Source organism: Colossoma macropomum, unplaced genomic scaffold (assembly GCF_904425465.1).
Source record: "Colossoma macropomum unplaced genomic scaffold, Colossoma_macropomum, whole genome shotgun sequence".
NCBI lineage: Eukaryota > Metazoa > Chordata > Actinopteri > Characiformes > Serrasalmidae > Colossoma > Colossoma macropomum.
This window is the reverse complement of record NW_023494785.1, coordinates 43,532,249-43,548,851: the sequence shown is the minus strand read 5'-3', so window position 1 is coordinate 43,548,851 and position 16,603 is coordinate 43,532,249. Positions and strand designations below refer to the sequence as shown.

Below are 16,603 nucleotides of genomic sequence, written 5' to 3'. Positions count from 1 at the left end.
CCTAACACTCCCTTCACCCACCTGTGTAAAATGATCAAACTGTAAGTCGCTCTGGATAAGAGCGTCTGCCAAATGCCGTAAATGTAAAACTCTGCTGATAATCAATTACCACAAAGTCTAACCCCTCTGGAAAACCAGTTGTATCTCAGAAATCTGAAAGTTATAGAATTACAGTTTTATATATAATATATATGTTTTATATAAATATATGTATATATTCGAAGAGTTCAAAAGTGTTCGCTAACATTTATTAGCTGAATGCTGAATTCCATGGATAAATGTTCATTCATACCATTGAAATCATTAAGGACTTAGGCTGGCTTTATGCAGTGAAACTTTCATGCAACTAGTTTCATGCAACATAACTTCTGTGCAACTGTGCAGCCAATTAGAAAACAAAGTTGCATGCAACACAATGGTTTTATTCCACAAGATGGCTCAATTAGCTATTTTGTCAAACACATCTTATCATGCTATATAAAAATCATATGCAATGTGTTTTACATTTGCATATTTGCAGCATGTTTATCATCTTTGTATTTTCACCGGCTGTCAGTGTCATCCTATTTTTCTATATCTAACGTCTATATACCTTTGGCTGTTTTTAATATATCACAAAGTCTTCTAGTTGAAAGTCGAGAGAGGAGAAAATGAATCTAGCTACATATCTACATAGATCACAGTAACAGCAGGATGAAGACGAATATATGTCTATTCATAATGTTTATATTCTTAATTCATCACCATTCCTATGTGCAATATTATCAATACTCCATGTTCTATTCATGTAAAATATCCTTATAGTATTTAAATTTTTTTTTGCGTTTTATGTTTAGATTGTAAATTGTTGAGTTTATGTGAAGAATATAATTTAAAAAAATATATTTTTACATTTTTTTATCTTTAGTATGTCTATTCAGTAATAAGTAACAAACTGTCATTAACAAGGTAAGTAATTAATAAGGTTATAAGTAATTAATAAGGTTAATTACCTTGTTTGTTAATTCTCTTCTTGTTACTTCCTTTCTTGAGTGCCTGGCTCTCCCTTTGCTGCTGTAGCACCGTGAATTTCTCCCATTGTGGGACTTATAAAGAATTATCTAATAAGCGGCACAAGCAGCGGTTTGAACAGCTGTTAGCGTTAGCTGGTTAAAACAGCTGGTTACAGAAACGTTTAATTTGACTCAGGTAACTGACAAAATTAAAACCTACCAACTGAAGTTAGTCAAGAGGATCTCATCTGCAATCCTCCAATAAGTCATGCTCTGTTCTGTTTTCTTGTCCATTAATCAGAGAAATCAATCATTTCATTCTTTAAAAGAAAGATCAATAAGTTCAATCACACAGACGCTCCTATCACACGGCTTTCAGGAGGAACAGTTCATCACCTAATTCACACTCATTTCTCACCTGTTCAGAACGATCAGCACCGCTGAGCCGTCAGGTCTGATGAAGGCGGAGCTTTCCAGGGCGGAGTGTTTGGTAACTGACACGCCCACTCTCTGAGACCCCTCCCACAGGAACTTACTTTATTTATTGAAAGAGAATAACAAAGTTAACACAAGACTCACTTCACTGTCCAGGCAGGGCTGCACGATATGATCAAAACACTAGTATTGTGATCACGTTGCTACATATTGTGATTGTAATATAACTCATGATAGAATACACTGAAAGCACTGCTGTAGCAGATACATAATGAAAAAGAGGTGGGTAATATGGCATTTTGTAGTCGGCGCCATGCTCTTATGCCCATATTAGGAACTCCGGGTCTGAGCTCCATTTCTCTATGGCCAGAATGAATAGGGTTTCCGAAAAAATCGCCTCTAGCGCCCCCTGGGTTAAATAAAAGTGTTCAGAACCCGACACGTTTAGTCCTGTGAACATTCTTCTCTTGAATACCACTGGATCCTCTGAATTATGAGGTCATTAAAGAGTTGAAATATGAATTTTGAGCTAAAGCTACTGCGCTCTGAATTCACATCATTAGACTGGCAGCCTCCTTAATCAGGTTATCACCCACTGATAAGCTGATTTTGGCTCTGAGAATATCCTAATTATTATTTTAATGCTGGTAACATTTTCTGAGGACACTTTATCAGGACGTTCCCCAGCTTTTTGTTCGACTTTTCCCGTTCCACCTTAAATGGTGCAGCAGTCACGTTCTGAACCTTAAAGTGAAACGGGGACATTCGAACAAGCAGCCGGCGAAAAAGAAGCCGGTTTCAGCTTCATGGAGGGTTGAAAGGCCTGATATGAGGAGGTTTCTCTGTTTCCGCTTAACAGAGTAACATCAACTTATTTTTGCTGTTTCACAGAACCGACAGGTCAGTGTTTTGTCTCGTTTGCTATTGTTTGTGATAGCTAGTCACAGCTGCTGCACCATTTAAGGTGGAATGGGAACATTCAAACAAGAAGCTGCGAAAAAAGAAGCCAAATTCAGCCTCGTAGTTTTAATGCTGGTAGTATTTTAGTCTGTCAAAATATCTCACCTGGAGGTTTTATTTACGAGTATACCCATAAATATGCGCTACAGTAGAACATTTCAATAAGGTTGCACAGCTTGTGGTCTATTGTTTTTTCTTCTAGATACAGATACACATTACTGCACTACTGAAGCCTCTGGAAGTAAATGTTCCCCACAGACTTGCAGCACCGATTTGCACTGATATTTAAAGGCCTTTTTCTTGAAGATATGCATCAGAACTGGATGTGTATTTTGTTTTCTGCAGAGCACAACATCCAATTTTTCTTAATATAATGCATTTTTATTTAAAAAAAAGTTGTTATTCCATTTGATTCCTATCATGATAATAATGCTAATTAGTGCCTCTATGGGAATCTCTATGTAATGTTAGCATGATGCAAGATGCACTCCCACTTCTCCATGCTGGGTCAGCCGAGAGCTCAATAAACTAAAACCACATGTATGTATGTACGTATATATGTATGTATATATGCAGATAAGACAGTCCAGTCCATAAGTATTTGGACAGTGACACAATTTTTGTAATTTTCTCCTTAATTTGTCATGAAATAGCAGCGAACAGGAAACTGCTGCAGTTTGAACACTGTGTCCACTCACTGTCCACTCTATTAGACACTCCTACCTTGCTGGTCCACCTTGTAGATGTAAAGTCAGAGACGATAGCTCATCTGCTGCTGCACAGTTTGTGTTGGTCATCCTCTAGTCCTTCATCAGTGGTCACAGGACCCTGCCCACAGGTTTTTGGTTCTCAGTCCAGCAACAACACAGCAGCACTGCTTTGTCTGATCTACTTGTACCAGCACAACACACACTAACATGCCACCGCCATGTCAGTGTCACTGCAGTGCTGAAAATGACCCACCACCCATATAATACCTGCTCTGTGGGGGTCCTGACCATTGAAGAACAGGGTGCAGAGAAACAGATGGACTACAGTCTGTAACTGTAGAACTACAGAGTGAAACTATGTGGTCAGTAGAGCTGATAAAATGGACAATGAGTGTAGAAACAAGATAGCTGTACCTAATAAAGTGCTCAGTGATAGTTTCTCAGTTTCTACTCATTTCTGTTGAGCTGCTTCTCCTGCTCTGCTTTGCTGCTGCTCAGTCGTCTCACTTTGGAGCTTCAGCGTTTTATTTTAGAGCAAAAAAGAGAAGAACAGAGTCGTACAAACGTCAGTTCCTCTGCTGAGAGACGCTGGACGTTCTCAGAAGTTCTCAGCACTTCAGTAGTTTTTTAAGCTGTTATGCTTTTACATTTACTGCAGTCGTTATTTCACTACAGTAACAGTACTTTTACTGGACAACAGGTTCTTCTGTTGGACTTTATTATCACCTTATTTCATTAAAACACCCACAGAGGCTCGTCTGGAGCTGTGACCGGTCAGGCTGCTCACAGCACGCCAATGTTGCAAAAGCCAATATCGCAATAACGATGAACAAACATGCAACTGTGTTTCCAAAGAACGGACCAGTTCAGCGAGATAAAGACGACAGCTGCTCTTCAGAGCTTCTACTGAAAAATGCAGAAACGTTCCAGCTGGTTGTGATGAAAGTTTTATAGGTCAGTCAGATCTGAGCTGCTCTGTTTAAGGTCAGAGGCCCTTCAGTGAGTGCAGTAAAAGTGGATCATCAAACCGCGCAGACTCTGAACGACTCATACAGAAATAACATCAACAGTACCAATCAGCTGCACCAGCGCTCACACGTTTAGGGTCACCTGTTTTATTAGGTCATTTTTACATATATAAAATAAACTATGCAGTATAGATTTAACATAAACACCAGAATTTGAAATACCATATTTCAAGTATTTGGGCAAGTTATTAAATGATAAATAATATACTGTATTTGTCTATTAACAATAGATTTTTTAGCTTTGTGCCTCAAGGCCTGATCAAAATTTCTGAAATATAAGATGTTCTGGTTAGTAATTTTATTAGAACTGCATTCTGGATAATAATGCTGTCAGAACCTCTTTCTGGATATTAATTTTCTTAGAACTTCATCCTAGATATTAATTTTATCAGAACTTCATTCTGGATATTAATTTTATTAGAACTTCATTCTGGATATTAATTTTATTAGAACTTCATTCTGGATATTAATTTTCTTAGAACTTCATTCTAGATATTAGCCTTATCAGAACTTCATTCTGGATATTAATTTTATTAGAACTTCATTCTGGAAATTAATTTTATTAGAACTTCATTCTGGATATTAAGTTTATTAGAACTTCATTCTGGATATTAATTTTATTAGAACTTCATTCTGGATATTAATTTTATTACAACTTCATTCTGGATATTAAGTTTATTAGAACTTCATTCTGGATATTAATTTTATTAGAAATTTATTCTAGATATTCTATATTTAATGTTTGTGTAGCTGAGCTGGTTTAACATCATTGAGACTGTTTGTAGTGTATGTCTGGATGTTTGGGGGTCAGGCTGCGGTGAAGCGTTCTGACCTGAAGTGGGCCATGCTGTAGAAGGTGGGCTGCTTGTAGAAGACGTCCCTGCTGTGGTCCACGATGATGGCGCTGTCCACGAAATTCTTCGCCCAGTTCGGCCCACCGTCCTGATCTAGCGCTAAATTCCAGTCCGTCCATCCCGTCACGTAGTTATTCAGGTCCTGCGGTCGAAGGTCGAAGGTCGAAGGAGGGAATAAAAACAGAGATCAGAGAGATTCTCACACATGATAACTGCCACCATTTTACAGTCAACCTGAAAACTGACCTTTTGACCTTATCAGCACATGTTCCTGGTCATGTTGAGCATAATTCATCATTTAAAAGACTACGTTTCTGATTTTCTGTAATCTTCCATCAAAATGTAATGACTTGAGCAATGATTTAATTATTTTAGCAAATTACTTTTAAAGTTCTGTGGAAAACAGTAATAATGCCTATTTATAGCAGATATTACAGTATATTCAACGGACTAGGACTGTACAACAGATTTCATAAACTTCTTGACCCTGAAATCTGATCTGTTTGGTCTCCATGACGACTGAATTCAGGACAGTATCTATTACAGAATAACAGTTCCTAACTTCATAATCTCATCATGAACTCCAGGTAAGAAAACAGCATCACACAAACATCCTAACTGGATTAAACCTCCTAAATCCTGTCCTAACTTTAGGATGAACCCCAACAGGGTCCTCACTTCTGTTTAAGGTCCGTTTCTATGGTTTTTAGGCAGCTGAGTCAGCAGCATAGTTCACTACCAGCATAATGAGCTCCATTTATTCCTACTGTAAAACGCTGCTTTCACTGTGAGATGATTTTCTTTTCTAACTCTGCGTTTTAAAGATCTCAGACGCTGCAGACTCGATCTCCACCGCCCCTCTGATCACCTTCGTGTGTTAATGTTGATGATGAAATATTACAGTGATGGTGGTGAATAATGAGGAGACGGAGCTGAGCGTGTGTCTGTTTATTAGGAGGAGTAACGTTAGCGCGCTCGGCTAAAGCGTTTGGGAAATGGAGACTGAAACTGGGGAGCGGCGACGCTCTGATAAACAGCAGGGGGCACCCTCACATTGTTTACAACCTACAGTTTATCACACTTTAGTTTTGTTTGACCTTTTTACATCAGTAACGGTAGCTGTCCGGCTAACAAACTTGATTATTTTGATTACGTGTTTACGTTTGAGCTGGGTGAGTATGGTCGTTTGCTAGGCAACAGACATGAAAGTTGATTGCTGACTATTGATCGAGCAGGTTAAGATTTTCTAACGTGAGATAAGATGCTCCTAAATTAAGGTAGGATTTACTTCTTTAAAACAAATTTGTGAAAAATCTTATCTTGACCTGTCAGATCTTAAATTAAGACAAAAAATAGGAAGTTTCTGTAATTCGGTGCCTGAACCTGAATAATCTTGCACTGAGAGAGAGGAGAGAGAGGAGAGAGAGAGACAGGCAGAGAGACAGCCACCATCACAGTTTAGTGTTTACACAAAGTTAGAACTCATACAGTCAGCAAAACCTGTTCCACAAAAGGCCATGTGACTGCCCTTAACTGACCCAGTCTGACTGACTCTGTCTACAACCTCCAGATAACACTTCCACTCCAGTGTGAACTATTATAAAGAAATTTAACAACAAAGGCAATCTGAAATTAAAATGTGAATAGGGCCTATATTATTTATTTCTCTTGTATTTTATTCTTTTTTTCCTTGACTACGGTTAAAGTTTTTCATAAAATTATACATATATTTCATACTAAAATCACAAGACCAATCTTAATCATAGACTGCATTATCAACAATGCAATCTTAACACGTTTTAGGGAAAAAATGTATGTAATAACACTAAACAACCACAACTAACTGGCAGTCTGGGGCCGTATTACAGATCTGCTTTGCTGTCATGGTAACTTTAGTTAAGACTGAAATTAGGACAGAAGCCATTACAGAACAACAGTTCTTAAGTCTATAATCTTATCTTATTTCCAGATAAGAAAACGGTATTATAGAAACATGCGGCACCGTCTGGGGTTTTAAAACGCTTTACAAAAAAAAAACCCTCAAAAGTCAAAGCACCATTTTCAATGTAGATAAATGGAGCGTCAATATGCTGGTTATAGTGAACTGTGCTGCCTGTTACTGCATAAAACAATAGAAACAGATGGTTAAAACAGAAGTGAGGACCCTGTTGGGGTTCATCCTAAAGTTAGGACAGGATTTAGGAGGTTTAGTCTAGTTAGGATGTTTGTGTGATGCTGTTTTCTTATCTGGAGTTCATGATGAGATTATGACCTTAATAACTGTTGTTCTGTAATAGCTACTGTCCTAAATTGAGTCCTAACTGACGTTGTCATGGTGACTAAGCAGATAAGATTTCAGACTTAAGACGTTTCTGTAATATCTTAATTTATAAAAAACAGATCTACTGATAATGTTTGTGGGGCTGCTCTGTATTCTGCCTCATTCACAAAAGCACTCCAGGGTGAAACTGTTCTGTTTGGGCCCCAGAAAAAAATAACGAGCTTCAGCCGCTCCGATCATATGTGCAGCGATCCGTTTGCTTCCCGACAGCCATGAGCAGTACAACGTTTAATCATTTTTCCACATCTCGCCCTCCAATAACTACAGACTGTCTGCAGGAACGACACTCCATATCACTTCAACAGGAACAGGAGGGACTAAACTGATGTAGACTGAATTGGCAGACGTGCAAATGTGACATCACAACCCTGATGAATTCAAAACGGGCTGTTTTTGCGGCGTAGTATCCATATGTAGGCCAGTATACGTATTACAGTATATAAATATGAAATTAATGGATCCAAAGTGGCTCATGTGGCGAATCAGGTACCTCTATAATATCACTGGCGTAGTCCTCAGCTCTCTTCCAGCTGCCCAGTCGCACACCCCGGTCAAAGCCGGTCCAGCCAGAACAGGCCTCAGTGCCAAACAGGAAGTACTCAGGGTAGAGGTCGTGCGTGGTTCCTAGAGTGATTTTGGCGGGAGTGAAGTTGTCCCAGTACCAGTGGAGTCCGATGCCGTGGACGTAGCGCGCAGCGTGAATATCACTCAGAACCTGCAGCGGAACAGAGAAACACTCAGGCGTCCGACAGTCTGGACTGTTTAGTCCTTTAACTGCAAGTTGGTCTTTTAATTATCTCATACCTTAATATGCTTTCGCCACATTAACTAGTTCCACGCTTTACAAAGCCATGGCCAAGACTTATCTTATTCCCACGCTTTAGTAAGTCCTGGTCACTACTTAATTATCTAGTCTCCACATCTCATCTCGTTCCCTCACGTTCCCTTGCCTTACAACTTAATTATCTCGTTCCCACACCTTACTAAATCATGGATATTTAGAAACATGGAAACCTAGTTTTCCACGCCTTACGAAGTCACTACATACTTATCTTGTTCTCAGGCCTTATTAATTCATGAGTACAACTTAACTCATTCTCACACCTTACTAAGTCATGGCTACTACATAATTATCTCATTCTCACACCTTACTAAGTCATGGCTACTACATAATTGTCTCGTTCCCATACCTTACGAAGTCATGGATACAACTTAATTATCTTGTTCCCATGCCTTACTAAGTCATGCATATGACTTAATTACCTCATTCCCACATCTTACTTCGTCTTGACTACAACATAATTATCGCATTCCCGTGCCTTACAAGTCATGGCCACTACATAATTATCTTGATCTCAGGCCTTATTAAGTCATGAGTACGACTTAACTGATTCTAACACCTTACTAAGTCATGGCCACTATATAATTATCTCATTCTCACACCTTACTAAGTCATGGCCACTACATAATTATCTTGATCTCAGGCCTTATTATGTCATGAGTACGACTTAACTGATTCTAACACCTTACTAAGTCATGGCCACTACATAATTATCTCATTCTCACACCTTACTAAGTCATGACTTAATCGTCTCGCCTTACTAAGTCATGGATAGGACTTGATTATCTTGTTTTCACATCTTACGAAGTCATGGATACAACTTAATTATCTCATTCCCACATTATACTTCATCTTGACCACAGCATAATTATCTTGTTTCTATGCCTTACTAAGTCATTGTGTCTCATCAATGACAATCATCTCATTGCCACAGTTACTAAGTAGTGGCCATAACTTAATTATCTCATTGTCATGCCTTAACTACATCATGGCCACACGTTAGGATCCCATTTCCAAGACTTAGTAAGTTGTGGGAATGTATTATTTTTATTTAGAAGGGAGGTCACCAGCAGAGCTCTGCATCATGGATTTTATAGCGAAACTCTCATATTTCTTAATAACTACAGCTATCAATGAATATGAAATGATGCCCAGCAGTATTACTGGTTACTGTTTAGATTATAACCAAGTTAACATGCGTCGTCCTGCCATGTGCTTTGCAGAGAGACTGTAGCAGTGTAGCTGTTACCTTCCTCCAGGACGTTTTGCACAGTCATACATTTATAAACTGCCATCTGAATAAATAAAAATTGTTCATAGGGTTTAATATCCCTCTTTATCCCACCCTCTCTTACCACTTTGGCCCAGTGAGGAAGCAGGAGCCTCTGGTCGTCCAGGATCATAAGACGGGTCTTTGCGTACCGGGAGGAATGGAGGGCGGGGCCGAGGTCCATCGCAATCCAATCACGCTGTTGTTCTGGTATGAAACCCAAAGCCTGGAAGCTGTAATTGGTCAATTCTCCGGCAGTGGGCTCATTTCCTGTGGTCAGCCCCCAGAAGGAAAGGTTGTGTTTCTCATATTCCTCCAGGAACCTGAGGAGGAAGATGAGGGAAGCAGGAAGATGAGCAATGAGAAAAGGGGGAAAGTATGTTTGCTCCAAAGAAGGACTGTGTATGTTCATGTGATCCACACAGTCATTCTGACAGACTGTAATACACTACAGGAAGTGTAGGGGGCGATATGGCTTCTACTGTTTCATTTAAAAAGCCTCTATAATGTTCATATGATCCACACAGTCACTCTGACAGACTGTAATACACTACAGGAAGTGTAGGGGGCGATATGGCTTCTATTTCTCTGCACTATAAAAGACTTTGTCACACAGATGTCAGCTGTGGGGCAAAGAGAGAGGAAACAGCATGAAGGAAAAGGCATAATGGTTTGATAAGTCGATGAATCATTTATAGTCTACAGATTAATCGATCTCTAATCTAACATATATAACGGTTACCGTATATAACTGTCACAGTTTATGCACCTGATATAATACTGAGCCCAGGTCTTGTACTCTTTGTCCCCTGGCTGGCCTTTGAGTGAGCCCTTGCCAATAAGTGCACCATTCGTCTTCAGCCAGGAGGGGGCGGTCCAGGCAGAAGCAAACAGAGACAGAGGGCGAGCAGATAGAGCCTGAGCCCGCTGCAGAAGGGGAATCTGGGAAAAACACAGGAAAAAGTGAGAACTGCGTACTGTTTACTATATTATAATGCAGTAAAAGGTCAACATTTAAGACGGAAGTGTGGAACGAGATGCCTTCATAAATTTGAAAACTCAAAAAAGCACCTCTTTCTAGTATCTTTATCTGGATACCACAAAGAAACGAATCCTGATTGGACAGTTTTCTGTGGGGTGTTTCAAGAATTTAACTCTTTAGTTTCCAACCAAACGTAGCAATGAAATAAGACTATTACTACATTTCTTACATAGTTTAAATAAAACAAGCAGGCTGAATATTCATTCATTCATTTATCATCTTTAACTGCTTAGTCCAGATAAAGTCGCGGTGGCAGTTTGGAGAGCAGAGAATCCCAGACGACCCTGTCCTGCTTCCTCCAGCTCGTTCCAGGGGACCCCAAGCTGCTCCCAGGCCAACTTGGAGATATAATCCCTCCAGCGGGTCCTAGGATGACCTCGGGGTCTCGTCCCAGTGGGCTGTGCCTGTTAAACCCTCAATGGAAGGCGGCCAGGGGGCGTCCGGATCAGACACCCGAACCGCCTCAACTGGCTCCTCTCAGTGTGGAGGAGTAGCAGCTCTACTCTGAGCTCCCCCCAGATGACCGAGCTCCTCACCCTGTCAGTAGAGTGTAGCCCGCCCTGCGAAGAGGCTCATTTCCTCTGCTTGTGTTCGGACCTCATTCTTTCGGTCATTACCCAAAGCTCATGACCACAGGTGAGGGTTGGGATGTAGACTGTTCGGTAAACAGAGAGCTTTGCCTTATGGCTCAGCTCCCTCTTCACCACTACGGTCCGGTACAGTGACCGCACTACTGCTCTCACCGATCTCACCATCCCTCTTCCCATCACTCGTAAACAAGACCCCGAAATACTAAACTCCTCCACCTTGGGCAGGTCCTCTCCCCTTACCTGGAGTGAGCATGCCATCCTTTTCCAGGCTGATGAATATATTAAATAAAAATTAACTAAAATTACACACATGTTCTTTAGGTTTCCAGAAATAATGAAGCCTAATCTAAAGATCTAGACGGGCCTGCGGGTCCCCCACTGGTAGAGGGAGGGTGGTATGGAGAATTAGATCATGGCTCTGATTCGGTCACAGTAGATCATCACTGCTGTGATTTTATTCACCTGCAGTGTTCTGTTGCTTTTATACAAATTGTTTTGCAAAGTAAAGAAAAAAGTAAAGCAATGAGCAAAAAACATGGTTTCAAATATATTCTTAACAAATTAATTAATTTCTTCCACCATAAAATAATTAGGGTCACCTTCATGTGCGTGTCTTCCTCAGCCAGGCTGAAGTTAAGCAGGCTGTAATCTCCAGGTGAGTCAGCGTAGGTGTACAGGCGAGTGGAAAAGTCACAGCTGGCCATCGGCACTCTGACCACATTATACTCTATACCTGAAAAACATGATGGAAAATGGCTGTTTAATGTAGATATTTTCAAAAAACTAGCCTTATAGAAAAGTCACAAGAGTTTCACATCTGAATAAACATGTGGTTTCTGCACACTTCACCTTTTTAAAATCATGTATGGAATAAATACTTTGCTCTACCATGCAAAGAAGAAACCATATATAAACAGGATCCAGAAACGCTGCCACTTTCTCTGGGCCCAAGCTCATTTAAAGTGTACTAAGATGAAGTAAAGAGAAAAGTGTCCTGTGGACCAACAGATCAAAATTTGAAATTATTTTCAGAAATCATGGACCCTCCGGCTTATAATCAGAGCACAGTTCGAAAGCCAGCATTTCTGATCGTATGAGGGAGCACTAGTGCACATGGCATGGGTGACTTGCAAATCTGTGAAGGCAACATTAATTTCCGTATGATATATTCAGGTTTTGGAGCAACATATGCTGCCATCCAGACGACGTCTTTTTCAGGGAAGGACTTGATTATTTCAGCAAGACAGTGTCAAACCACATTCTGCATGTATTACAACAGCATTGCTCCGTATTAAAAGAGTCCGGGTGCTAAACTGACCTGCCTGCAGTCCAGACCTGTCACCACTGAAAACATCTGACGCATTATGAAATGAAAAATATGACAAATGAGCTCCTGAACTGATGAGCAGCTGAAATCCTGTATCAAACAAAAACAGGAAAACATTTCACTTTCTAAACTACAGCAGTGTCTCCTCAGTTCCCAAACGCTGACAGAGTGTTGTTAAAGAAGAGCTGATGAAACACAGTGGTAAACAGGCCCCCGTCCCAACTTTTTTGAAATGTGTTGTTGGCATCAAATTCAAAATGGGCATATATTTTTCAAAAAACAATCAAATTTCTCAGTTTCAACATTTGATATGTACTACTATCAATTAAATATGGGATTTAATTATTATCGTTGCACATCTTTGTATTCTGTTTTTATTACATTTTGAACAGCATCCCAACTTTTTTGGGAAATGATCTTGCATATGACAAATCCACTCATTGACTGTATATATGATATATACAACATATACACTGATTAGTTGGAACATGCAGCCACTGCTGCTCTCACTGGACATCGGTGATGAAAACTGGAAACTGTGTTCACTCTGTGTGGAAACCACGCATTATTTATGTTCATGTTCTGCATTCACACGATACAAATAAGGTTATTCTTGAAAGTAATAAATACATCTGATGTAACAATTCACCATTTTTATATCAAAATCACAGTTTGATAGAGTGCAATTTTTAAAATAGCAAGAGCTGCAATTTTAAATATATCTTACATTATTCTTGACAGGTTTTAAGTTGAGAAATTTACTATCAGTGCAGAGTTTGTGAGCTGGTGTACTGACACACTACATTTAGCATTCAAGCTTCCAGCCTGAAATAATGCATGTGCTGGTCTTCCTGGCAAAAAATGGATGAAATTAAAGAAAACAACTGCGTTAAAATCGCAAACGCAATATCGTCACAAAAATCACATTTAGATATTTTCCATTAATGGTTCAAAGCAATTCTGATGAAGCTTATTTTGTCAATAACAGACTGTACTACTATTTAAGGGGAAAACAAAACGTTCTTAGAGCAAATAAGACAAACGTGATTAATCGTGATTGTGCAGCTGTACCGGCTACAGTTTCAGTTTATGCCCTAAAAACATCATCCATTCCTTTTTCTCTCGCTCACCCTCTGGGGAGAAGTACTGGCGGAGCAGCTGGTCCTGGGCTCCGGCCGACAGGGACAGGATATTGATGGCAGCTGAGTCAGTCATAGCTCCTCCGAAGCCCTTAATGTGCTGGTACTTCTGCTCAGGAACCAGAGTGATCCTCAGAGCTGAAAGAGAGAACAGTGGGAGAAAGTGGGTCAACAGGAGCAGTAACGACTAGGGGTGGGCAATATGATGGTATTTTATCATTATTGTGATAAGCTACATCACAATAAGCTTTTCTTAGCACACTGTGGAGATACAAGTGCTAAGAAAGTACTTAAAGATCCCTGAACAACTGCTAAGGTAGCACGATTAGGCCTGCTCAAAGCAGTTTAGTGCAGAGCAAAGTTCAACCCCATTTCCAAAAAAGTTGGGATGCTGTGCAGAATGTAAATAAAAATAGAATGCAATGATATGCAAATCAGGTAAACCATGGCACCTTCACAGATGTGCCAGTCATCCATGCCTCCATGCCATGTGCACCAATGCCCCCCTATACCATCATAAATACTGGCTTTTGAACTGTGCACTGATAACAAGTTGAGTGCTCTTTAGCCCGGAGGACACAGTGTCCATGATTTCCAAAAAGAATTTCAAATGTTGATTCGTCAGACCACAGGACACTTTTCCACTTCCCCTCAGTCCATTTTAAATGAGCTTGGGCCCAGAGAAGGTGGCAGCGTTTCTGGATCCTGTTTATATATGGTTTCTTCTTTGTGTTTTAGAGTTTTAACTTGCATTTGTGGATGCAGTGATGAACTGTTTTCACAGACAGTGGTTTTCAGAAGTGTTTCTGAGTCCATGCAGTGATTTCCACTACAGAATCATGTCTGTTTTTAATGCAGTGCCCCCTGAGGGCCCAAAGATCACAGCCAGCAAATCCTGGTTTTTGTCCTTGTCCCTTACATACAGAGATTTCTCCAGATTCTCTGAATCTTTTAATGATATTATGTACTGCAGATGATGAAAAGCAAAAGTTTTTTGCTGTTTTATGTTGAGAAACGTTATTGTTGAATTGTTGCACTATTTAATCATGCAGTCTTTCACAGAGTGGTGAACCCCTCCTCATCTTTACTTCTGAAAGACTCCGCCTCTCTGAGATGCTCTTTTATACCCAATCATGTTACTGACCTGTTGCCAATCAACCGCCAGGTGTTTTTTTTTAGCACTACACAACTTTACCAGCCTTTTGTTGCCCCGTCCCAACTTTTTTGGAACATGTTGCTGGCATCAAATTCTAAATAGACATATTTTTTCAAAAAACAATACAATTTCTCAGTTTCAACATTTGATATGTTGTCTTTGTTCTATTTTCAATGAAATACAGAGTTGAAATGATTTGCACATCGTTGCATTTTGTTTTTATTTACATTTTGCACAGCGTCCCAACTTTTCTGGAAATGGGGTTGTATGAAACATTGAAGATGTCATTTTTTTAAACATTCTTATCTGTTAGAGTTTACCAGTCCGCCCAAGCCTGGACCTGCACGACGTAACTCACCTGTACCTGTGCTGTTCCTCTGTACCTGGCCTTGCTCCCTATGCAGCCTGCTGCCAGCCTCACTGCTCAGGAACGACAGGAAGTGACCCACGGCAGGTAAACTGACCCGGCCGACGGAGTCGCAGTATGTGGCATTACACTCACACACCACTGAACTCTGGCTGAACATCCTCGCCTGACAGCTTTCACTTCCAGCTGTAGAAATACAGAACAGACAGTCACTCTCACGGTCACTCTGCATCATTCTGTCATCAGCGTCAAGCCCATATAAGGAAGTCCAGGTATAAGCTGGTTTTCTCTATCAATAATCATGCTCCAAACTCCGATATGTTCTGATATGTTCATTCGTATCGGGTTTGGAACACTTTTGTGTGTCATAACAGTGAAGCGCCATTCGTCTTCTTGATAAAGAAAAAGAAAAGAACCTAATAAGTTCCTAATATGGACACGATGCACAACGACTGGTGTATTTTATATACAGTACTGTGTAAAAGTTTGGAAAAATTAGATATCTCCAAAATGGTAACTTTACAGGAGAAGGAAAAACATACTTCACTTTTAATGTAAGTCAATGGAACCAGACTTTTTTGCAAGTCATTTTAGATTATTTTCAAACTACGTCAAAAACTGAAAAATGACAAAAATGGAGATACGTTTCGTTCAAACGGCAGCAATAAATAAACAATATTAATACAATACATGATTTTACATACATCAGTGTGTTTGTTTAACCATTTCCAAACCTCTTCTCAAGGCAATACCGATAGTATTTGCAGTTATCAACCAATACCTGGTTTATCTAATCAATATTAATTAAAACGTTGTTCATACACATCAATCAGCCCAGGAAAACAGACGTTAGGAAGCCATTTATCTAAATCTGCCATGATTACATCAAAAACAGTGACACATATCTAAACAAGGACTTATATATGTATATATATATATCAGATGACCTCACCTGTGGTGTCTGTAACCAGCCCGGCCAGAAGTACCGACACAATAAGAGCTGCTGACCCCCTCATACTGCCTCAGTCAGCTTTATCTCACCTGGCTGAACACAACACACAAAACATGTAGAGACTATGATGAACTCCAACAGATAACAGTGGAGCTCATTAGTCTAAAACCTCAGCACTACAAAAATCACTATAAAAGTGTAAAGAACCAACACAACACAATGAAATTAACCCCAAAAGCGTAAGCAGGAACTGAAGAACTAAAGAGGAACTGAGGAAAAAGGGAAAAAAAAGCCTCTGAAATTAGTTACTTATTCGAATTTTCCGTTCCACCTTAAACGATGCAGCAGCTACATGCAGGTGCCTGAGGCGCCAGAGTGTAACTGCGGCACCATTTAAGGTGGAACGAAAAATTCGCATAAGAAGCCAATTTCTGTCTCTTTCCACATGAATATAGTAACTTACTCACCTTGTCTGTCGAAACCGGTTATTCTCCGCCTTCCCGTGAACGTTTATTCGGCTACAGTAGCTCAGTTTCTGTCCTGTTCCTCTCACATCGCTGCGGTGAAGCGTCCAAAGTTCACCTTCCTGCTTCTTCGAC

The 16,603-nt window shown here is 40.0% G+C and overlaps 1 protein-coding gene across 1 annotated transcript in view; it reads right to left on the bottom strand.

Moving 5' to 3' along the window:
* gba (glucosidase, beta, acid) overlaps nucleotides 1-16,603 on the bottom strand; it is a 24,745-nt gene extending 8,142 nt beyond the window's left edge. Inside the window, exons 1-10 of the mRNA XM_036596040.1 lie at nucleotides 16,472-16,603; nucleotides 16,005-16,097; nucleotides 15,044-15,238; nucleotides 13,521-13,667; nucleotides 11,663-11,796; nucleotides 10,201-10,373; nucleotides 9,517-9,754; nucleotides 7,811-8,035; nucleotides 4,958-5,121; nucleotides 1,411-1,527 (exon numbers count right to left, since the gene is read on the bottom strand). Of these exons, the coding sequence (XP_036451933.1) occupies nucleotides 1,411-1,527; nucleotides 4,958-5,121; nucleotides 7,811-8,035; nucleotides 9,517-9,754; nucleotides 10,201-10,373; nucleotides 11,663-11,796; nucleotides 13,521-13,667; nucleotides 15,044-15,238; nucleotides 16,005-16,068 (1,457 nt within the window). The 5' untranslated portion in view covers nucleotides 16,069-16,097; nucleotides 16,472-16,603. The remainder of the gene's footprint in view (nucleotides 1-1,410; nucleotides 1,528-4,957; nucleotides 5,122-7,810; nucleotides 8,036-9,516; nucleotides 9,755-10,200; nucleotides 10,374-11,662; nucleotides 11,797-13,520; nucleotides 13,668-15,043; nucleotides 15,239-16,004; nucleotides 16,098-16,471) is intronic.